This window comes from Heptranchias perlo, chromosome 9 (genome assembly GCF_035084215.1).
Source record: "Heptranchias perlo isolate sHepPer1 chromosome 9, sHepPer1.hap1, whole genome shotgun sequence".
NCBI lineage: Eukaryota > Metazoa > Chordata > Chondrichthyes > Hexanchiformes > Hexanchidae > Heptranchias > Heptranchias perlo.
In genome coordinates, this window is record NC_090333.1 from 15,471,241 (window position 1) to 15,496,358 (window position 25,118).

The window sequence follows — 25,118 nt, forward strand, 5'->3', positions numbered from 1 at the left end:
GTCTTCTACTGTGAAAACAGATACAAAATATTTGTTTCTGCCATTTCTTTATTCCCCATTAGAATTTCTCCTGTCTCTGCCTCTAAGGGACTCACATTTACTTTCACTAATTTCTTCCTTTTTACATACTTGAAGAAGCTTTTACAATTTATTTTTTTATTTCTTGCTAGTTTACTCTCATATTCAATTTTATCCCTTTTTATCAATTTCTTGATCATCCTTTGCTGATTTCTAAAATCTTCCAAATCCTCAGGCTCTTTTTGGCAATATTATAAGCCTCTTCCTTTAATCTAATACTATCCTTAACTTCTCTAGTTAGCCAGTTAGCCACGGTTGGATCTCTTTTCCCATGGAATTTTTATTCCTGAAGGGAATGTATATGCGTTGAGAATTATGAATTATTTCTTTAAATGTTCGCCATTGCTTATCTACCATCATATCTTTTAATGTCATTTCTCAATCTCCCTTAGCCAACCCGCCTCTCATGCCGACATAAATGGCATTGTTTAAATTTAAGACCCTAGTTTCGGACTTAACTACATTACTTTCAAACTCAATATTAAATTCTATCATATTATGATCACTCTCCCCCAGAGGATCCCTTACTTTCAAATTATTAGTTAACGCTGTCTCATTACACAATACTAGATCTAAAATAGCCTTATCCCTAGTTGGTTCCTTGACATGTGGGTCTAGAAAACTGTCTCGAAGGCATTCCATGAACTCGTCCTCCAAATTACTTTTGCCAATTTGGTTTGCCCAGTCTATGAGAAGATTAAAGCCCCACATGATGATTGCATTACTCTTGTTACATGCTTCTCTAATTTCGTGATTGATACTCTGTCCAACACTATAACTACTGTTAGAGGGACTATCAACTACTCCCACCGGTGTTTTCTGCCCCTAGTTATTTCTTAGCTCCACCCATACTGATTCTACATCCTGATTTTCTGAGCTAAGATCCTTTCTCACTACTGTCTGTATCTCATCCTTTCTTATCAGGGCTACCCCCCCTCCTCCTTCTCCTTTTCCATTTTGCCATTTTTCTATAAGTCTAGTTCCCAACCTTGGTCACCCTGCAACCACGTCTCAGTAATAGCTACTAGATCAAACCCTATTCTCAGTCTCTATTTGTGCCATTAATTCATCTATCTTGTTACGAATGCCTCATGCATTCAGATAGAGTGCCTTTAATTTGAACTTTTTACTATTTTTCCCTGATGTGACCTTAGTCACTCATGCCCTATTACCTTTGTTAAACTCTCTGTCCCTACCTGTCACACACTGCCTGTTTTTAAACCAAATCGCTACTCTGCTCTACAGCCTTGACTTTTTTAATTATATTTATAAATTTACCCTTACCTGAAGTCCACCCCTCCAATAGTTTAAAGCCCTATCTACTGCCCTAGTTATTCAATTTGCCAGGGCACTGGTCCCAGCTCGGTTTAAGTGGAGCCCCTCCAAACGGAACAGCTCCCTCTTTCCCCAGTACTGATGCCAGTGCCCCATGAATTGTGCCCCTGCTTCTCACACCACTCTTTCAGCCACGCATTTAACCATCTAATCTGTTTGTTCCTATGCCAATTTTCATGTGGTTCTGGTAGTAATCCAGAGATTATTACCTTTGAGGTTCTGCTTTCTAATTTAGACCCTAGCTCCTCAAACTCCCTCAGCAGAACCTCATTCCTAGTTCTACCCATGTCGTTGGTTCCTACGTGGACCACGACAACAGGATCCTCCCCGTCCTCCTCCAAGTTCTTCTCCAGCCGCGAGGAGATGTCCTTAACCCTAGCACCGGGCCGGCAACACAGCCTTCGGGACTCCCGATCGTGGCTGCAGAGAACAGTGTCTATCTCCATGACTATACTATCCCCTAACACCATCACATTCCTTTTTGCTCCCCACACTGGAATGGCCTCCTGTACTATGGTGCTGTGGTCAATTTGCCCATCCTCCCTGCAGTCTTTGTTCTCATCCACACAGGGAGCAAGTACTTCGTACCTGTTGGACAAGGGCAAAGGCTGAGGTTCCTCCACCTCTGCATCTGGAGTGCCCTTACCTGCTTTTTCAAAATTTCAAACTTTATTTCATAAAATGTAAGGATACACACAGTACATGCACAATTACAATTCAAAATAGTACAATACAGATGGTACACACTTTGATCCCGTCATTACAATTCAAAACACAGTACATATTTAGTACATTCTGTACAATACAAAGTGTGGTGGCCTTTCCTCATAGAGCCTTTGCATACCACACCCCGCTTCAGTGTGTCCCGCAGCACGTACTCCTGGACCTTGGTGTGTGCTCGCCGGCAACACTCGGTTGTGGACAGTTCCTTCAGCTGGAAAACCGGCAGGTTGCGGACAGACCGAAGTGCCTCCTTCATCGAGTTGATGGTCTTCCAGCAGCAGTTGATAACAGCCCGTAGAGAACAGTGTCCTGTGTTACCAAGCTGTTTGGGAATGATCCGGGACAGATGCCAATACATCTCTCTCCACACCTTCTGTACAAAGGGGCAGTCCACCAGAAGGTGAGATTCCGTGCGTGCAGGAACGACCGCACTGGGAGGGCCCTTCTCACCACCATCCAAGCTACATCCTGGTGCCTGTTGGTCAGTTCCGGCGATGAGACGTTCTGCCAAATGACATCAACTGTCTGGTCAGGGAACTGCCCAATTGGATCCACCCTCTCCTTTCCCTGCAGGACCTCCAGAATGTTCCGTGTTGACCACTTTCTGACGGCCTTGTGGTCGTAGGGGTTCCTCCTCAGGAACTTCTCCACTTGGGACAGCTGGACAGGACGTCCTGCATCTGCTTGGCCAGTGTGGCCAGACCCAATCTGCTCAGCATGGTGGACACGTGGAAACACGGGTCCCCTTACCCACCTGACTCACAGTCACATCCTCCTGTCCCTGACCACTAACCAAATCTAAACTACTACCTAACCTAAGGGGTGTGACAGCCTTCTGGATCAAAGTGTCCAGGTAACTCTTCCCTCTCCCTGATGCATCGCAATGTCTGCACCTCAGACTCCAGTTCAACAACTCTGAGTCGAAGTTCTTCGAGTTGCAGATACTTACTGCAGATGTGGTTGCCTGGGATCTTGCTGCTCTCCACAAACTCCCACATGCTGCAGTTATAGCACACCACCTGCACTGCCATCTCTATCAAACCTTGATTTATTTATTTACTTAAAGTTTTTATGTAATTAATTCACTTGGTTTTCTTTTTAAACTAATTAATTTATCTAGTTTAAGTTATTAATTTAATTAAGTATTAGCAAGTTATAGGTTCCTAGTTTAAACCACCACCCACTTAGAGAGCAAAAAAATGTATTACTCATCAACCAGTCACCAATCTGCTGTCCTCTGAAGTCACTTTCAAATTTCTGTCTGTGTTTGAGTCGGTCTCAGCTTTATGTCCCCACTCTGCTCTCCGTCGCTGGTCCTGTTCCTTCTGCTCTTGGGCCTTCGCTCCTTTTATCACCAATAACCACTAAAAACATTAACCAATTAACTAAATACTTATTGACTTACCCTCAGTGCTCCTCCTTGTCTTGTGATGTCACTTTTTTGACTTTTTCTTAATTTTTCATTCCTCACGCTGCTCCCTTTATGCTCCGCTCGAGGTTCACTCTGTCTTTACCAACCTCTGTGCTCAAGCTCTCTATATTTATAAAAGACTTTTGAGTTCCCTTTTATGTTAGCCGCTAATCAATTCTCATACTCTTTCTTCGCCACTCTTATTCCCTTTTTTAGATCTCTTTACTTTCTGTATTCAGCCTGGTTCTCTACTGTATTATGAACCTTACATTTGTCATAAGCCTCCTTTTTCAGTTTCATTTTAATCTCTATATCTTTAATCATCCAGGGAGCTCTAGCTTTGGATGCCCTTCCTTTCCCCCCCTTGTAGGAATGTGTCTACTCTGTACCCAAATCAACTTCTCCATGAATTCTCCCCTCTCTTTGCTCTTAACACTGTTACTTTCCCAGTCTATATTAGGATAATTGAAGTCCCCCATTAGCACTACTCTATAGAACTTGCAACTTTCTAAAATTTCATAGAATCACAGAATGGTTACAGCATAGAAGGAGACCATTCGGCCCATTATCCCGTGCCGGCTCTCTGCAAGAGCAAACCAGCTAGTCCCACCCCCCTGCCCTTTTCCCATTGCCCTGTAAATTTTTCCCTTTTGAAAGCCACGGTTGAGTCTGCTTCCACCACCCCTTCAGGCAGTGCATTCCTGCAAATTTGTTCCCGCTATTTGGTGGCCTATGGTATGCACCCAGCAGCGTATTGTTCCTTAATACTAACGAAATAGATTCTGTCTTTGCATTCTCAAGTACATCATCCTTTTCCAGTGCTGTAACGATATATTTGATCATTACTGCCACCCCACCTTTTTTTCCTTCCTTATCTTTCCTGAATACCTTGTAGCTAGGAATATTAAGTTACCAATCCTCCCCTTGTTTGAGCCAAGTCTCCTTTATTGCCACTGTATCATAATCCCACCTGGCAATTTGTGCCCACAGCTCACCAACCTTATTTACCATGTTCTGTGTATCTACTCCAAACCCATCCTAGTCTGCCTTACTTTTGCCCCCATCTAACCCCTCCTATTTCTGAACTACTCTTTATGCTAATACAGTTTGTCTCTCCCAGTCCTCTGTGCACCTGCTTTCTCCTCTCTAATGCTTCACCGTTAATGCCCCTCCCGCTGCCAAATTAGTTTAAACCCACCCCCATCGACCTGAAACGTTAACTCTGTTTCGCTCTCCTTAAATGCTGCCTGACCTTGTCAAGTGTTTTCCAGCATTTTGTTTCCCCAGGTTGTCCTTTGCCTATAACAAAAATGGCGGCAGCTCCGCTCTCAAATCGTCACAGGCTTCGTTCCAATTATGCGCGCGCGGTATTTAGTCCCCGCCACCTGCACGCGGGAACCGTTTAATTTGAAACAGCAACCGCCAATGGTGCAGGTGAGAGCGCGACAGGCGGTAGTTATCGGCACATCAACGGTCCTCGGCCGACAGGCTTTTTATTGCGAGCGAGCACGGGGGACAACGCTAAAATAGTTCACCCTCTTCGGGACCGTGTGGTTTGCACAGACTGAATAGAAAATGAGATTAAAAACAAGGTGCTGGAGAAGCTCAGCAAGTCAGGCAGCATCTGTGAAGAAAGAAACCGAGTTAAACGTTTCAGTTCGAAGACCTGTTTCTCTCTCCACAGCCGCTGCCTGACTTGCTGAGCTTCTCCAGCATTTTCTGTTCTTATTTCAGATTTCCAGCATCCGCAGTATTTTGCTATTGAATAGAAATGATAAATCGGTTAAAAAGTATATATGACATTCAGATGGAGAAAGGGAAGCCATTAATTAATTACAATATAAAGGATTAGAAAGGAGCATGGCATAGTCTGTTAGAGCTAAAGGCGTGTTATATACAGGCTTATATACACTCGCCCCCTTGACTGGAGAGGACTTGTTATATATTAAGCCCCCCTCTAAATATATAAAAACCTCTCCTTATTTCACTATGCATGACTGTTGAGGTACAGAGCCGTAGAGACCAGGAAGGTCCCAAGTTTGCTCGCTGGTCTGTACCAAGTTACTTATGTCAGTTGGATGGAAATAGAATGCTAAAACTGGCTTTAATATCACCTGGCTAAAGAGAGTGAGTGGGGGGGGGGGGGGGGGAAAGAGAGAGGAGAGAGAGAGAGAGAGGGGAATCAGCTATGGTTCCCATGACGGATCATTGGCCAATGACTGCTTTTGAAGCTGAATCAGGGTTTGCGTGTGATCTCTTGAATAGCCTAATAGCCTGCTGACACTTTTTATCTGGAATTGACACATGAAGCATGGCTACTCTGGGTGAGATAATCGAAGGTTGCTTGTGCCTGTGAAACCAAATCCCTAACAAGAATGTGCCTTCAGAAAAGAAAATGGGGACAGGGGAATGGTAAGATTTTCATGAGGGTACTGACCATCTGTGAATATGGAACTATAAGAACATAAGAACATAAGAAATTGGAGCAGGAGTAGGCCAATCGGCCCCTCGAGCCTGCTCCGCCATTCAATAAGATCATGGCTGATCTGATCCCAACCACAAATCTAAAGAACACAAGAAGTCGGAGCAGGACCCGGCCACATAGCCCCTGGGCCCTCTCCGCCACCCACAGGGCATTGACCGATCCGAACTCAGCTTCATGTCCAATTTCCTGCCCGCTCCCCATAACCCCTAATTCCCTTTACTTCTAGGAAACTGTCTATTTCTGTTTTAAATTTATCTAATGATGTAGCTTCCACAGCTTCCTGGGGCAGCAAATTCCACAGACCTACCACCCTCTGAGTGAAGAAGTTTCTCCTCATCTCAGTTTTGAAAGAGCAGCCCCTTATTCTAAGATTATGCCCCCTAGTTCTAGTTTCACCCATCTTTGGGAACATCCTTACCGCATCCACCCGATCAAGACCCTTCACAATCTTATATGTTTCAATAAGATCGCCTCTCATTCTTCTGAACTCCAATGAGTAGAGTCCCAATCTACTCAACCTCTCCTCATATGTCCGCCCCCTCATCCCCGGGATTAACCGAGTGAACCTTCTTTGTACTGCCTCGAGAGCAAGTATGTCTTTTCTTAAGTATGGAGACCAAAACTGTATGCAGTATTCCAGGTGCGGTCTCACCAATACCTTATATAACTGCAGCAATACCTCCTTGTTTTTATATTCTATCCCCCTAGCAATAAAAGCCAACATTCCGTTGGCTTTCTTGATCACCTGCTGCACCTGCATACCAACTTTTTGATTTTCTTGCACTAGGACCCCCAGATCCCTTTGTACTGCAGTACTTTCCAGTCTCTCGCCATTAAGAAAATAACTTGCTCTCTGATTTTTCCTGCCAAAGTGCATAACCTCACATTTTCCAATATTGTATTGCATCTGCCAAATCTCCGCCCACTCACCCAGCCTATCTATATCCCCTTGCAGGTTTTTTATGTCCTCCTCACTCTCTACTTTCCCTCCCATCTTTGTATCATCTGCAAATTTTGATATGTTGCACTCGGTCCCCTCCTCCAAATCGTTAATATAGATTGTAAAGAGTTGGGTGATTACCTTCAGGAAGGTGAAGAAATTGGTGGGGTGGGGATTTATGTCCAATTGTATTAGATATTTTAGAAACTGATGGAAGCTGTCATTGTCAGGCTGTCTCTCATTCTCACAAGCAGGCAGCCAGGTAAGAAATGGTAAGAGAAATTAATCTGTCCTTTTCAACTGGCCCTTTGACGAATTAAACTTACCATATAATTATTCTTGTTTTTTAAGGTGTTGAAATTACAGAGACGAATATTATTGCTGTTCTAGGCATATCATCAAGGGCCTGTGCTAGTGCATTCAGAGATCAGTCATGCACTGGCCCCAGCAATGGCACCAAACCAGTTTAACGGCTACCTTCCTTCTACAGCAGCAGAGCCCCTCCAAGTCCTGCCACGCCAGATCACCACCCTAGCATCACACCCCAGCAGAGACCGGGGACCCCATCTGCAAGTAACCCTAGGACCAGAAATACAGCTGGGGGTCATGGGGCCGTCTCCAGGGCCAAGTCCTGCCCCACTGGAGATGAGTCCCCTTTAGAAAATGCAGAACTAAATGTTGCCATATACAAGCACAAGTGAACCTGGCAAACCTATGGACTCAAGAGACCCGCTATAGACCCTGAAGCTATGAACTGTATAACCTTAACTGTATATCTTTATTCATACTAGACGGGGTGCTTGCCGTTTTATGACATTTGTATTGCCTCAGCAGCTCAGGAATCCTCATGTTCCACGCAACATTTAGTTATCTTCTACTGTACTTATAACTCAATTCCATTCCTGATAATATATTCATCTAATTCTCTCTTACAAATGTTACTTGATAATGCAATTAACATTAACTGTTTTATCTAGAAGTCTATTCCACATATCAATGTCAGGGATGGGGGAAGAGAATCCTAATCTCAGTTCTTGCCTGGGACTTGTCATGTTTTATACTTATCCTGTAGATTTGCACTTGCAATCTACATTATCCCTTCCATTCAGCATTTTAAGACCCAGTCATGTGTTCTCTCAATCTTCTTTTCTCCAATGAAAATAAGTTTAATTTTGTGAATCTCCCTTCATAACTTAGAGCTCTAATTCCTTGAATCATCCTTGTTCCCCTCTAAACCTCCAACACATAAGTGTCCTATTGAAAGTAGGTGCACAAAGCATCAAGCACTGGTCAAAACATGACCTTACCAATGATCCATACAAAATAAGAATAACATAATTAGACTTGTAATGAAATGTTTGGTGGCAGTGATTTATATAAATATTAACATCTTTTTGTTTCTTTAGGTATGTTTTCAGTGGTTGAGCTGAAATATTTTGGAGACCAACGGGCTACATTTAAAATCTTAAAACCATGGTGGGATGTTTTCACAGATTATTTAACTATTCTGATGCTGATGGTAGCAGTTTTTGGAGGGACATTGCAGGTAACACATTGTGCACACACACACTATATTACAAACAGCAGTTTGTTTTTGAATGCTTTCAATAGATTTCTAGCTACAAACTGATTTAAAACCCTCAAACTGTGGAATAAGTAATATGTGCCATTTTACTATCATAGAGAGCAGAATTATTCCAGATACAATCAAAGTTAGTATACCTACACTTCCTGAAACTACAGTTAATTTAAAGAAATATCTGGACTAAAAAATGTGCCTGCCCACTATAATGAAACATACTCATTTTAATGCATTTGGTTTGGAAGACTGTCTTTATCTAGTTTACCTGATTGCCTGAACAAATGACCTTAAGCAAAATTTCTATCTAGAATTGTGGATGGTTGAGAGTTGTAAATAAAACTAATCTTTTTTGAGTTCATAAGACATTATGCAACATAAGAGTGAAGTAAAGGTCATCTGAGCCCTTGGATTCAACTGCAACCCTAATCACTTTCTACAATTTATAAATTGTGTATATGGTCTCAATGTATCACTTATAGTTAAAAATAACTGCAGTTACATTACTTGTGGACTGCTTCAATGCTATCACTGCAGGATTATGTTACATAATTCACACTGATACAACACAGAGAGCAATGGATACTCGGAGCAGTTACATAGATTTAGACTGCTACCATGCATACTGTGTCTGGGAAGAATGTAAGACAATGATACTCGCTATCTGAATTTTCAAAAGAACTACATATTATATCGCTTAGTTAGATAGTGCTTACTTTATGTACCCCAAACCGCTGTTCCCCAGCTCACAGAACCAGATATTCTGAAATTAGTATTACTCGAATTGGACAGCATGCAAGATTCTGTCTACACTAGGTACAATTTGTGTTACCTGCTTTGACCATGCAGTGTAGAGTATATAATTTGTGATTGGTTTTATGTACTGATGCAGATCCTCGAATGCCCATTAGAAACAGTAAGGAGGTACTGACTGGACATCATTGATAGTTCCTTAAAATATAATTTATTATACAGGAAGAGGAATAGTTACACAATGCATTACTGAGAGGAAATTTAGCAGAATTTGCAAAAGCTAGTTGATTGACAAACAGAAGAAATGAGAACTGAATTATAAAATCCAGCATGACAGAGTGGATTTAAGATCACAACAGTAAGATTGAAGAGACTGTAACAGAACCCAGAGATGATAAGAGTTTTCTATAGTGCTTTTTAAAGACCGTAGAAATTGGGCCACATACGTTTTTCAGGGGCTACGTGGTCCAAGGCCCCAAAATGGCGGTCAGGCAAGCAAGCAGGAAGTCCCGATCTGCATTATGTGGGAAGTCATGGACATTACAGGTGTCCCTGGCGACCATGTGTGCAGGAAGTGTGTCCAGCTGCAGCTACTGGCTAACTGCATTTCGGAGCTGGAGCTGTGGGTGGATTCACTGTGGAGCATCCACGATGCTGAGATTATCGTGGATAGCACGTTCAGTGAGGTGGTCACATCGCAGGTAAAAATTACGCAGGCAGAGAGGAAATGGGTGATTGCCAGGCAGAGTAAAAGGACTAGGCAGGTAGAGCAGGAGTCCCCTGGGGCCATCTCCCTCTCAAACAGAAATACCACTTTGGATACTGTTGGGGGAGATGGCTTATCGGGGGAAAGCAGCAAGAGCCAAGTTTGTGGCACCACGAGTGGCTTTGCTGCACAGGAGGGGAGGAATAAGAGTGGCAGGGCTATGTTGATTTGTAAGGGGAACAGATAGGCATTTCTGTGGCCGCAAACGTGACTCCAGGATGGTATGTTGCCTCCCTGGTGCTAGGGTCAAGAATGTCACGGAGCGGCTGCAGGGCATTCTGGAGGGGGAGGGTGACCAGCCAGTAGTCATGGTCCATGTCGGTACCAACGACATAGGTTTAAAAAAAGGGATGAGGTCCTGCAAGGTGAATTTAAGGAGTTAGGAGATAAATTAAAAAGCAGGACCTCAAAGGTAGTGATCTCAGGATTACTACCAGTGCCACGTGCTAGTGAGTATAGGAACAGGAGAATAGACCAGATGAATGCAGGGATGGTGTAGGAGGGAGGGATTTAGATTCCTGGGACATTTGGACCGGTTTTAGGGAAAGTGGGACCTGTATAAGCGGGGCGGGTTACACCCGAGCAGGACCGGGACCGATGTCCTTGCGGGGGTGTTTGCTAGTGCTGTTGGGGAAGGTTTAAACTAGAATGGCAGGGGGATGGGAACCTGAGCAGGGAGACAGAGGAGGAGGAAACAAGGATAGAAACAAAAGACAGAAAGGGAAGGAGCAATAGTGGAAGGCAGAGAAAACAAGGGCAAAAAACAAATAGGGCCATAGTGCAAAATAAAACTAAGATGACTAGCAATCTTAAAAAGACAGGTCCAAAGGCAAGGTGTCTTAATGCGCAGAGCATTTGCAATAAGGTAGGTGAATTAAAACCGGACGGTCCACCCAGCATCGGACCACTAGGCACCGGACACGACAACGGGAAACCAAGCCCAGTCGACCCTGCAAAGTCCTCCTCACTAACATCTGGGGACTTGTGTCAAAATTTGGAGAGCTGTCCCACAGACTAGTCAAGCAACAGCCTGACATAGCCATACTCACAGAATCATACCTTTCAGCCAACGTCCCAGACTCTTCCATCACCATCCCTGGGTATGTCCTGTCCCACCGCCAGGACAGACCGACCAGAGGTGGCGGTACAGTGATATACAGTCAGGAGGGAGTGGCCCTGGGAGTCCTCAACATTGACTCTGGACCCCATGAAATCTCATGGCATCAGGTCAAACATGGGCAAGGAAACCTCCTGCTGATTACCACCTACCATCCTCCCTCAGCTGATGAATCAGTCCTCCTCCATGTTGAGCACCACTTGGAGGAAGCACTGAGGGTAGCAAGGGCACAAAATGTACTCTGGGTGGGGGACTTCAATGTCCATCACCAAGGGTGGCTTGGTAGTACCACTACTGACCGAGCTGGCTGAGTCCTGAAGGACATAGCTGCCAGACTGGGCCTGCGGCAGGTGGTGAGCGAACCAACACGAGGGAGAAACTTACTTGACCTCGTCCTCACCAATCTACCTGTCGCAAATGCATCTGTCCATAAAAGTATTGGTAGGAGTGACCACCGCACAGTCCTCATGGAGACGAAGTCCCGTCTTCGCACCGAGGACACCATCCAACGTGTTGTGTGGCACTACCACCGTGCTAAATGGAATAGGTTCAGAACAGATCGAGCAGCTCAAAACTGGGCATCCATGAGGCACTGTGAGCCATCAGCAGCAGCAGAATTGTATTCCAGCACAATCTGTAACCTCATGGCCCAGCATATTCCTCACTCTACCATTACCAACAAGCAAGGGGATCAACCCTGGTTCAATGAGGAGTGTAGAAGAGCATGCCAGGAGCAGCACCAGGCGTACCTAAAAATTAGGTGCCAACCTGGTGAAGCTACAACTCAGGACTACATGCATGCTAAACAGTGGAAGCAACATGCTATAGACAGAGCTAAGCGATTCCACAAACAACGGATCAGATCAAAGCTCTGCAGTCCTGCCACATCCAGTCGTGAATGGTGGTGGACAATTAAACAACTAACGGGAGGAGGAGGCTCTGCAAACATCCCCATCCTCAATGATGGCAGAGTCCAGCATGTGAGTGCAAAAGACAAGGCTGAAGCGTTTGCAACCATCTTCAGCCAGAAGTGCCGAGTGGATGATCCATCTCGGCCTCCCCCCGATATCCCCACCATCACAGAAGCCAGTCGTCAGCCAATTCGATTCACTCCACGTGATATCAAGAAACGGCTGAGTGCACTGGATACAGCAAAGGCTATGGGCCCCGACAACATCCCGGCTGTAGTGCTGAACACTTGTGCTCCAGAACTAACTGCGCCTCCAGCCAAGCTGTTCCAGTACAGCTACAACACTGGCATTTACCCGACAATGTGGAAAATTGCCCAGGTATGTCCTGTCCACAAAAAGCAGGACAAATCCAATCCGGCCAATTACCGCCCCATCAGTCTACTCTCAATCATTAGTAAAGTGATGGAAGGTGTCGTCGACAGTGCTATCAAGCGGCACTTACTCTACCAATAACCTGCTCATCGATGCTCAGTTTGGGTTCCACCAGGACCACTCGGCCCCAGACCTCATTACAGCCTTGGTCCAAACATGGACAAAAGAGCTGAATTCCAGAGGTGAGGTGAAAGTGACTGCCCTTGACATCAAGGCAGCATTTGACCGAGTGTGGCACCAAGGAGCCCTAGTAAAATTGAAGTCAATGGGAATCAAGGGGCAAACTCTCCAGTGGCTGGAGTTATACCTAGCACAAAGGAAGATGGTAGTGGTTGCTGCAGGAGTTCCTCAGGGCAGTGTCCGAGGCCCAACCATCTTCAGCTGCTTCATCAATGACCTTCCCTCCATCATAAGGTCAGAAATGGGGATGTTCACTGATGATTGCACAGTGTTCAGTTCCATTCACAATCCCTCAAATAATGAAGCAGTCCGAGCCCGCATGCAGCAAGACCTGGACAACATCCAGGCTTGGGCTCATAAGTGGCAAGTAACATTCGCGCCTGCTAAGTGCCAGGCAATGACCATCTCCAACAAGAGAGAGTCTAACCACCTCCCCTTGACATTCAACGGCATTACCATCGCCGAATCCCCCATCATCAACATCCTGGGGGTCACCATTGACCAGAAACTTAACTGGACCAGCCATATAAATACTGTGGCTACGAGAGCAGGTCAGAGGCTGGGTATTCTGTGGCGAGTGACTCACCTCCTGACTCCCCAAAGCCTTTCCACCATCTACAAGGCACAAGTCAGGTGTGTGATGGAATACTCTCCACTTGCTTGGATGAGTGCAGCTCCAACAACACTCAAGAAGCTCGACACCATCCAGGACAAAGCAGCCCGCTTGATTGGGACCCCATCCACCACCCTAAACATTCACTCCCTTCACCACTAGCGCACAGTGGCTGCAGTACGTACCATCCACAGGATGCACTGCAGCAACTCGCCAAGGCTTCTTCGACAGCACCTCCCAAACCCACGACCTCTACCACCTAGAAGGACAAGAGCAGCAGGCACATGGGAACAACACCACCTGCACGTTCCCCTCCAAGTCACACACCATCCCGACTTGGAAATATATCGCCGTTCCTTCATCGTCGCTGGGTCAAAATCCTGGAACTCCCTTCCTAACAACACTGTGGGAGAACCATCATCACACGGACTGCAGCGGTTCAAGAAGGCGGCTCACCACCACCTTCTCAAGGGCAATTAGGGATGGGCAATAAATGCTGGCCTCGCCAGCGACACCCACATCCCATGAACGAATAAACAAAAAGAATTAACAGTGCAGATAGATATTAACGGTTATGATATAGTTGCGATTACGGAGACATGGCTTCAGGGTGCCAACGATGGGAACTGAACATCCAGGGGTATTCAATATTTAGGGAGGACAGGCAAAAAGGGAAAGGAGGTTGGGTTGCGTTGTTAGTAAAGGAGGAAATCGATGCAATAGTGAGGAAGGATATTGGCTCGGAAAATCACGATGTGGAGTCTGTAAAGGTGGATTAAGAAACACCAAGGGGCAGAAAACATTGGTGGGGGTTGTCTATAGGCCCCCAAACAGTATTGGAGATGTAGGGGAGGGCATTAAACAGGAAATTAGAGACGCATGCAAGAAGGGTACAGCTATAATCATGGGTGACTTTAATATACATATAGATTGGTCAAACCAAATTAGCAATAATGCTGTGGGGGAGGAATTCCTGGAGTGCGTACGTGATGGTTTTCTAGACCAATACATTGAAGAACCAACCAGAGAACAGGCGATCCTAGACTGGGTATTGTGCAATGAGAAAGGATTAATTAACAATCTTGTTGTGCGGGGTCCCTTTGGGAAGAGCGACCATAACATAATAGAATTCCTCATTAAGATGGAGAGTGAAGTAGTTGAATCCAAAACTAGGGTCCTGAATCTAAATAAAGGAAATTACAAAAGTATGAGGTACGAGTTGGCTATGATAGATTGGGGAACTTTACTAAAAGGGATGACGGTGGATAGGCAATGGCTAATATTTAAAGAATGTGTGCAGGAATTACAACAATTATTCATTCCTGTCTGGCGCAAAAATAAAACAGGAAAGGTGGCTCAACCGTGGCTTACAAAAGAAATTAGGGATAGTATTAGATCCAAACAGGAAACACAAAAAATTGCCAGAAAAAGCGGCAAGCCTGAGGATTGGGAGATTGATTAAGAGGGGAAAAATAGAGTATGAGAGTAAACTAGCAGGGAACATAAAAACTGACTGTAAAAGCTTCTATAAATATGTCAAGAGAAAAAGATTAGTGAAGACAAATGTAGGTCCCTTACAGTCAGAAATGGGGGAAATTATAATGGGGAACAAAGAAATGGCAGAACAATTAAACACATACTTCGGTTCTGTCTTCACAAAGGAGGACACAAATAACATCCCAGAAATGTTAGGGAACCATGGGTCGAATGAGAGGAACTGAAGGAAACCAGTATTAGTAAAAAAATAGTGCTAGGGAAATTAATGGGGCTAAAGGCTGACAAATCCCCAGGGCCTGATAATCTACATCCCAGAGTACTAAAGGAAGTGGCCCTGGAAATAGTGGATGCATTGGTGATCATCTTCCAAAATTCTATAGACTCTGGGACAGTTCCTATAGATTGGAGGGTGGCAAATGTAACCCCACTATTTAAAAAAGGAGGGAGAGAAAAAACAGGGAATTACAGGCCAGTTAGCCTAACAGTTAGCGGGGAAAATGCTAGAGCCTATTATAAAAGATGTGATAACAGAACACTTGGAAGGCATTAACGGGATTGGACAAAGTCAGCATGTGTTTATGAAAGGGAAATCATGCTTAACAAATCCACTGGAGTTTTTTGAGGATGTAACTAGTAGAATAGATAGGGGAGAACCAGTGGATGTGGTGTATTTGAATTTTCAGAAGGCTTTTGATAAGGTCCCACACAAGAGATTAGTGTGCAAAATTAAAGCACATGGGATTGGGGGGAATATACTGGCATGGATTGAGAATTGGTTAACAGACAGGAAACAGAAAGTAGGAATAAACGGGTCTTTTTCCGGGTGGCAGGCAGTGACTAGTGGGGTACCGCAGGGATCAGTGCTTGGGCCCCAGCTATTCACAATATGTATCAATGATTTGGATGAGGGAACTAAATGTAACATTTCCAAGTTTGCAGACGACACAAAGCTGGGGTGGAATGTGAGCTGTGAGGAGGATGCAAAGAGGCTCCAATGTGATTTAGACAAGTTGGGTTAGTGGGCAAGAGCATGGCAGATGCAGTATAATGTGGATAAATGTGAGGTTATCCACTTTGGTGGTAAAAACAGAAAGGCAGATCATTATCTGAATGGTGCTAGATTGGGAAAAGAGGAGGTGCAACGAGACCCGGGTGTCCTTGTACATCAGTCGCTGAAAGCGAGCATTCAGGTACAGCAAGCAGTTAGGAAGGCGAATGGTATGTTGGCCTTCGTTGCAAGAGGATTTGAGTACAGGAGCAGGGATGTCTTACTGCAGTTATACAGGGCCTTGCTGAGACCACATCTGGAGTATTGTGTGCAGTTTTGGTCTCCTTATCTGAGGAAGGATGTCCTTGCCATGAAGGTTTACCAGACTGATTCCTGGGATGGCAGGAGTGACGTATGAGGAGAGATTGGGTCGACTAGGCCTATATTCATTAGAGTTTAGAAGAATGAGAGGTGATCTCATCGAAACATATAAAATTCTAACAGGACTAGACAGACTAAATGCAGGGAGGATGTTCCTGATGGCTGGAGAGTCTGGAACCAGGGGTCACAGTCTCAGGATACGGGGTATGCCATTTAGAACCGAGATGAGGAGAAATTTCTTCACTCAGAGGGTGGTGAACCTGTGGAATTCTCTACCACAGAAGCCATGATGTGGAGATGCTGGTGATGGACTGGGGTGGACAAATATAAGCAATCTTACAACACCAGGTTATCGTCCAACAGTTTTATTTGAAAATCACAAGCTTTCGGAGCTTGACGAAGGAGGTCAGGTCCGAAAGCTTGTGATTTTCAAATAAAACTGTTGGACTATAACCTGGTGTTGTAAGATTGCTTACATCTACCACAGAAGGCAGTGGAGGCCAAGTCATTAAATATATTCAAGAAGGAGATAGATATATTTCTTAATGCTAAAGGGATCAAGGGATATGGGGAAAAAGCAGGAACAGGGTACTGAGTTAGATGATCAGCCATGATCATTTTGAATGGCGGAGCAGGCCCGAAGGGCCAAATGGCCTACTCTTGCTCCTAATTTCTATGTTTCTCTCTCCCACCCCCGGCCCCGAGTTAGCTGACTACTGATCTCCCACCCCCTGGCCCCTTTAAACTTGTAGCTTAGGCTAAAATGCACCCACTATTAGGGCCATGGGATCTTAAGCAATGGAGGAGAGGAGAATTAGAGAAAAAGGGGAAACGATGGTTATGAATGAATTTGCAAAGGAGAGGAGCTCAATTAAGGAGCACAGTAACCATCTTAACAAATTAAGATAGACAAGAAATGTAAAATATAGGAAACCTACCACACGACGGATTCCTGATCTTGTAGCCTGGAGAGGGAATCGTCAAATATTGTAAAACTAGATTGTAGATGGCACCGCAGGCCACTCTTCTATACCTCCTGCAGCCAGTTGTGGTCGCAGAGGTCTTGGAAGCAGGTTGATAAGCATAGGATAATGAAAAGATGGACAAGAAATAGAGCATAGGATAGTGAAAATGTAAAAAAGGGGGAGAAAAAATCTTTGAAAAACATCAGGATTTGATTGCTCCCCCAAAAGCCCAGATGGCCAACCAGAATGTTTTGAACCCTGCATACCAGGTGAAGCTAAACATAGTACCAAGCAAGAAATATTCAAAATAGAACAACCATTTTTTTTTTGCCTACCACAGACCCACCCACAGATTTACTAATTTTAAGAACGTCTCTTCCCTCCACTTTACCTGCCTATAAGGAAACAACAAAATTAAAGGAAATAAAATTACCACTTTTTTATCCCTTGTAGCCATCCACACATACAAGGAGGATGGTGGAAAAATGACGGCACAAAAGCTGTTGCGTGTACTCAACTTTAAAAAAAATAAATTCTGAAATACTGCATGGTTCAGCTTTTTATTTGTGAGCTCTTTTCCTCAAGTCTCCATGTCTCTGAGCGTGCGGTCAGATGAATTGCTCCTAAACCTCTCGTAATACTGCTTTTTAATCAGAGGAGCACGAGAGAATCTGGGGTGATTTTTTTTTGCTCCCTCGCTCGGTGGAGAAGCAGCTGACCTCTGAGCCATGATTGAGATTACACCTTGCTGTATCGGGTGATCCTGTATCCTAGTACCCCATAATGCACTGCTTGTAGGGTTCAGTTTCAAAACGCACACTTTTTTTGTCAGACGTCCAAAAATGGATTAAGTTGGTTAAAATTATCAATAAACAGGTTGAAAAGCTTACATTGTGCATTTTCAAAGCATATGCATTAGTGAGCATCTCATCCGTGCCTTTGTTACCGCGAGACTTGACTATCCCAATGCTCTCCTGATCAGCCTCTCATTTTCCACCTTCCATAAACTTGAGCTCATCCAAAACTCTGCTGCCCCTATCCTAACTCGCACCAAGTCCCGTTCACCCATCGCCCCTATGCTCGCTGATCTACATTGACTCCCAGTCTGGGAATGCCTTGATTTTAAAATTCTCATCCTTGTTTTCAGATCCCTCCATGGCCTTGCCCCTCCCCATCTCTGTAACCTCCTCCAGCCCTACAACCCTCTGAAATCTCTGCTCCTCCAATTCTTGCCTCTTGCGCATCGCCGATTTTAATCATTCCACACATTGGCACCCGTGCCTTCAGCTGCCTAGGCCCTAAGCTCTGGAATTCCCTCCCTAAACCTCTCCTCTTCTCTACCTTTCTCCCCTCCTTTAAGATGCTCCTTAAAACCTACCTTTTTAACCAAGCTTTTGGTAACCTCTCCTAATATCTCCTTATGTAGCTCGGTGGCAAATTTTGTTTGATAATCGCTCCTGTGAATTGCCTTGGGACATTTTACTATGTTAAAGGCGCTATATAAATGCAAGTTGTTGTTGAGCATCCCCATTCAACATGTCTCCAGCATTTGTTTATTTTTGACAGGCCCCATCTTAAAGACGCAATCTGCAGTAAGATATGTTCAATGTATAGTTTTTAGTTCAGTCAGCATACTCTGGCATTCTTAGAGACCAGATGTGTGTAATGTAGTCGATTGATTGCTAGTCAAATCATAGAATCATACAGCACAGAAGGAGCCATTCAGTCCATTGTGCCTGTGCTGGCTCTTAACGAGCTACCCAATTAAACCCACAGCCCTGCAAATTTTTCCTTTTCAAGTATATATCCAATTCCCTTTTGAAAGTTACTATTGAATCTGCTTCCACCACCCTTTCAGATTCCAAATCATAAGTCGATGAGTTAAAAAAAAATCTCCTCATCTCCCCTCTGGTTTTTTTTTGAGATGAGGCGAAGTCTTTAGCAATGTCCTTTTCCATTTACCCCTGGGCCTTGAATGCTATTTTCTGTTCATCCTTCTGTTCTTTGAGAGCTCCATACAGTTTTGCAACTATTTATGGTTTATGTGTGTTTTTTAAATTCAAGGCCATATTCCTCTAGATAGTTTTTGAGTAACTTATTTGCAAATACTTTATTTATAAAATTGATGCTATTAAATAAGAAATTTTCTTTAAGTCAATGAAAATGGGCATTAATTTAGAGGTTATAATTACTCCGGAATGGAGCATTCATCAATTTGTTAAATCAAATTTATCAATTTCCTTCGTTGCTTTCTGTAGTTTGCATGAGGAGTTTATTATCAAGATCAAACTCTAAACATACTGGTGGACACTAAAACAAACTGTTCAGTGGCCAGCCCTCTGAGGCTGCCCCTTCCTCCATGAGCAAGCTATATCTGATTTATCTACAGGACATGTCACATTTTTAAAAGCAATATTTCGGTTCCCCCTTCACCTTTCTGCAATATCTCTACTGACATGTAAGCCTAGATTTTACTCTATTGGTGAGTTTATGCCAGAATGGCTATTGCGGAGATTTAGAAAGATTCAAATGGTGGTGCCGTTTGCACCCAATTTTCCTAGGTCAGTTCATTAGTGAAAATCAGGTGCAGATTTAGATGGATGGTGGGAGTGGAAAATTGAATGTAAGTGAAATTTAAAGGGATGGGAACAGTTAAAGGGTGTGTCACAATAGGGTGATAACACAAAGCTTTTGGAGAGCCTCAAAAAGCATTGCGACCTTTGTCAAAGCTAAAAGGGCAGGGTACAAAGAAGAGCTAGGCAAAAATGAATGTAAAGGAAACCCAAATACTACAGTTAAGTGACAGCAACCCAGCACTTATAAGAACATAAGAAATAGAAGCAGGAGTAGGCAGTGTTTAAAAGTGAGTACTGATGAAATTAGGGCAATGTTTTGAGGGGCTGAATTACTGATGCTATCTACCAGGGTACTGGATTAGCATTAGTAGAGGTACAATAATAAATGTGGGATGATGCTGCATCAGCTGTATGTTATTTCAGCTCCAGCACACTGGCCTCCACAACTTTTTCAAGTCAGTGTCTCTAATGCTTTCATCACCACTCTCCATTTAAACAAACATTTTTAAAAATTAATTGAAGTGCACAATTAATGTGTGATATTTATTAATACTGTTATTTTACAATTGTTGCACCACTAGTGCATCTAGGGCTAAGATCGGTTAATTCACTTGAACCTGGGATAAAAACAGAAAATGCTAGAAATACACTGCAGATCTGTAACATCTGACAAGATACAAGATTTAGATGTTTTGGATAGAGTTTTAAGATCAGGAAAGGGAAAGTAGGGAAACCTTTTTTAGGACAGAGCAAAACAAAGAGGAGAACAGTAGATAAACATTGCTAGTTAAAAAAGGTACATAAATTAAACTTGGCAGCTTCCTGGTCTGCACGGTTCAGTTTTACAATGGACAGTTCATTTACCAACAGAACCATGGGGTGCACTTGGACTGTTTCAATTTTTATAAGGGGTCCTAATGACACTCCTTTAAATATATTTTCTTTTAAATGTAAAACAGTAATGTCATGAATTTACATTTTTTTTTAAAAGACAAATTGTGCTTTAACTGTAACAAGTTATCTGAACTTTACAGAGAGGTTTTTCTTCAATATATTGCTCTAAATGCCAAGAGAAATGTAGATACATGTGCACAATATTGTCAGAATTGCAGTACCATAGATTGTATGGATTTCTTTTAATGATGCCATAACATTGAGGCATACAAAATAAATGGGGATATATCCCCAGCCTCTAATGACAGTCTTATATATTTAGTTGAACTCATGACAAATTTCTTTTTATCTTATTTACATAGATATCAACAGACAAGATAATCTGTGTCCCTGTGCCAGAAGGCTTCTCGATGGCCACCATGCAGTGGAACAAAAGTGCTCTTAAAGGTCGTAAACTAAATAGTTTTGATTCTGGATTTAAGACCGACTTGGACCGTGAACAATACAATTTAATGGATCAGTATTGTTATGACCATGCAATTCAGTGGTATTCCAAGTATTTCCCGTACATAGCTATCATTCACACACTTGTATTTTTGGTAAGCAGTAATTTCTGGTTCAAATTTCCAGGAACAAGTTCCAAAATTGAACATTTTATATCAATCCTTGGAAAATGTTTAGATTCTCAATGGACTACTAAGGCACTTTCAGAAACTGTTTACGAGGATTCGGATCTGCAGATTCCACAAAGAACAGTTTTATCAACTGAACCATCTGTATCTTGCTCTTTAAACCTACAGCAATCTTCTGATACCACCCTTTTATTGGGACAAAAGGAAACCAGTAATGACAGACTATGTGAGAATGAAGCACAAGCATCATTGTGCAAGCCTCCCTCTAAGACTTTCAAAACGGTTGGAGGTGGTGTTTATGGTCATGCTGCAGTGAAAATCCTAGATAAAAAGGAGGGAGAACAAGCAAAAGCATTGTTTGAAAAGGTCAAAAAGTTTCGTCTTCACACTGAAGAAGGTCATATTCTTTATATAATGTACATAAGACAAACTGTTTTACGTTCTGTTCAAACAATTCTTGTTCTAGCCTATTTTGTAACTCGTATTCCTCAAATGCAACATATTGTCCACTGTGTAGATAAAATTCATATCACAGGCTTCACAGAATTTTTCTGCATCCATGGTCTTTGGAGGATATTCAGGATGTTGTCCATCGTGTATGTAGTAGTCATATTCATTTATTGTATAACCTGCACCTACACATTGTACTGGATCTTCTACTTTAAACTTAAGGAATATTCATTTGCATATGTCAGAGAAGAAACTGGGATTGATGACATTCCGGATGTGAAAAATGATTTTGCATTTTTACTGCATCTGATTGACCAATATGATAAACTGTATGCCAGGAAGTTTGCTGTGTTTCTATCTGATGTCAGTGAAAACAAACTCCGTCAACTGAACCTGAGCTACGAGTGGACACACGAAAAGCTTCAGCAACGCATTGTTACTAATGAAGACAACAAAACTGAATTACATCTCTTTATGCTGCCTGGCATTCCCAATAGCGTTTATGATATTTATAACCTGGAAGTACTAAAGTTGGAATTTATTAAGGATGTTTCTATTAGTGCAGCAATCTCACAGCAAACTTCACTCCAAGAACTGTGGGTGTACAACTGTATAATAAAAGTAGAAAACCGAGCACTTGCATTTTTAAAAGATACAATAACAATTTTAAGAGTTCGGTTTGCAAATGCTTATGAAATACCACAGTGGATGTACTGTCTGAAGAATCTCCGTGAACTATACCTGGAAGGCAACTTATTGATTGACAACAAAACTTCTATTGTCCTGCAGTCATTCTGTGACTTAGAACGTCTTAAATTGTTGCACCTAAAATCCAATGTCACCAAAGTCCCTGCAGCAGTAGTTGATGTTGCCCATCACCTTCAGCACCTCACAATCCACAATCAGGGCAAAAAGTTCACCACTCTCAACGGCCTTAGGAAGCTGCTTTGCCTGTCTGTTCTAAAACTGTATAATTGTGATCTCGAGCGAATCCCAAGTGCCATTTTTAGCTTAAGCAATCTTCAGGAATTGGACTTCAAAGACAATAATCTGAGGACTTTAGAAGAGCTGGCTAGTTTCCAGCATCTTCGTAAACTCACCACACTGAAACTTCATCACAACAAAATTACACAGATTCCTCCGTACATTGTCAAGGCTAGCTCACTGGAAATGCTTTATTTAAATAAAAATAATATTACTGTTCTTCCATCAAATCTATTTAAACTTACTAGGCTACGACACCTTGAAGTCAGTCATAATAATATTACAAGCGTTCCCACTGAAATAGAACAACTAGAGGATCTTCATTACTTTGATATTGAAAGTAACAAAGTATCTGAGCTACCTTTGGAACTGTTTTACTGTATAAAGCTTAGAGTGCTGATACTTTCACATAACCTTTTGACTTGCATTCCACCCAAGGTGAAAAATTTGACCCAACTGCGACAACTAGACCTGAAAGGGAACAAATTGCAGTATTTGCCATCTGAGCTCGAAAAGTGCCAGTGTTTGAAGAGAAGTCAACTGAATGTGGAAGAGGACATTTTCAACACACTGCCATATGACATCAGAGAAGAGTTTCTCAACAGAGAATCTAGGTGAAATGTGAGTACACTTACATATTTTAGTTAAATGAACCATTTTCCGCACATTTTTATACATCTCAGGAGTGTATACTGTTTGATTAGATCTTTGTACATTTTTTTTATTCAACTGAGACAATTTTTCAAACTACAACTCTCACTTTTATATAGCGCCTTTAATGTAGTGAGTTATCCCAAGGTACTTCAGACTCACAAAAAAAAAATGCCAAGCGTAGCAGAAGAGTTGGGGGAGACCAAACAACAAATGATATAGCTTTTCAAGAAGGGGAGAGAAGTAGCAAAGCAGAGTCTTTTGGAGCAGGGTTCCATGTGGAGCCAAGGCAGCTGAAGCTCCTGCCACAGAAGGAGGAGTGGAGAGAACGGGATGCAAAGGTGGCAGAATAGGAAGAACGGAAGGCAAGTAGAGCATGAGGACTTTGCAGGGGGGGAGGAGAAAGATAGGGAGGGATTTATAGATGAGGATGGTGAATTCAGTGTGTTGGTACATTGGGGACCAATGGAGGTTGGCAAGCAAATGATTTATAGGGGAGCAGGGCTTATGTGGGACAGAATGCAAGTGACAGAGTTTTGGACAAGTGATATGTATATATATATATATATATTATATATATATATATATATATATATATATATGAGTTGCTGGTGAAGAGGTTGTTGGAGAAGTTAAGCCTGGCGGTGACAAATGTGCAGATGAGGGTTCAGTAGTGATCGAGCAGAGACATACAATATCACTTGGGTGGAAATAGGCAGTCTTGGTGATGGATAGGATATGGGCTTTGAAATCATCTCAGGATCAAGCAGGACACTGAGATTGTGCGGTGTTGGAATTGGCCTGAATAAGGTGGAATCAGATGGGCTACGGTACATTTTTCATGATAGCTGAACATAAAGGCTTCACTTTTAAAATGTCACATAACAGACTTGTTGGCAAAATTGAAGTCCATGGGATTAAAGGGGCAGTGGCAGCGGCAGCATGGATACAAAATTGGCTAAGATACAGAAAGCAGAGAGTAATGGTGAACGGTAGTTTTTCAGACTGAAGGGAAGTATACAATGGTGTTCCCTAGGGGTCAGTATTAGGACCACTGCTCTTTTTGATATATTTTAATGACCAGGATTTGGGTATAGGAGGCATAATTTCAAAGTTTGCAGTGACACAAAGCTTGAAAATGTAGTAAACAGGAAGGAGGATTGTAGCAGACTTCAGGAGGACATAGACAGGTGAAATGGGCAGACACATGACAAATGAAATTTATTGCAGAGAAGTGTGAAGTGATGCATTCTGGAAGGAAGAATGAGGAGAGGCAATATAAACTAAATGGTTCATTTTTTAAGGGGATGCAAGAACAGAGACCTGGGGGTTCTCTCACACAAATCTTTGAACGTGGCAAGACAAGTTGATATGGCAGTTAAAAAAGCATATGGGATCCTGGGCTTTATAAATAGAGACATTGGGCTCGATTTTAGGAGAGAGGCGGGTTGGCAGTGGGGGGTCGACTGGGCACGTGGGTAACGCGCCCAGTGAATTCGGGGTGCTCCGCATGCAATCGCAGCCTAATTGAAGGCACTTACCTTGGTTTCGGGGTTTCGCACTGGAAAGCTGCGCAGCAGGCGGACTGCGCAGGCGCATCATAGGCTGTCAGCTGGAGGAGCCCTATTTAAAGGGGCAGTCCTCCACTGACTGATGCTGCAGAAAGGAGTGAAAATTACAGCATGGAGCTGCCCAGGGGGAAGGCTGCTCACAGGTTTAATGATGCCTCACTCCAGGTCCTACTGGATGGGGTGAGGAGGAGGAGGACAGAGATCTT

The 25,118-nt window shown here is 43.1% G+C and overlaps 1 protein-coding gene across 2 annotated transcripts; it reads left to right on the top strand.

Moving 5' to 3' along the window:
- Positions 1-8,380: 8,380 nt before the first annotated feature.
- LOC137324959 (volume-regulated anion channel subunit LRRC8C-like) lies at positions 8,381-23,308 on the top strand. 2 transcript variants are annotated; one of them, XM_067989654.1, is made up of 3 exons: positions 8,381-8,518; positions 20,987-21,400; positions 21,461-23,308. In XM_067989654.1, the coding sequence occupies exons 1-3, from the start codon at positions 8,381-8,383 to the stop codon at positions 23,306-23,308; spliced, it is 2,400 nt and encodes a 799-aa protein (XP_067845755.1). The 2 variants fall into 2 exon arrangements, with proteins under 2 accessions (XP_067845755.1, XP_067845754.1); XM_067989653.1 differs by having other exon boundaries at positions 20,987-23,308.
- Positions 23,309-25,118: the final 1,810 nt, after the last annotated feature.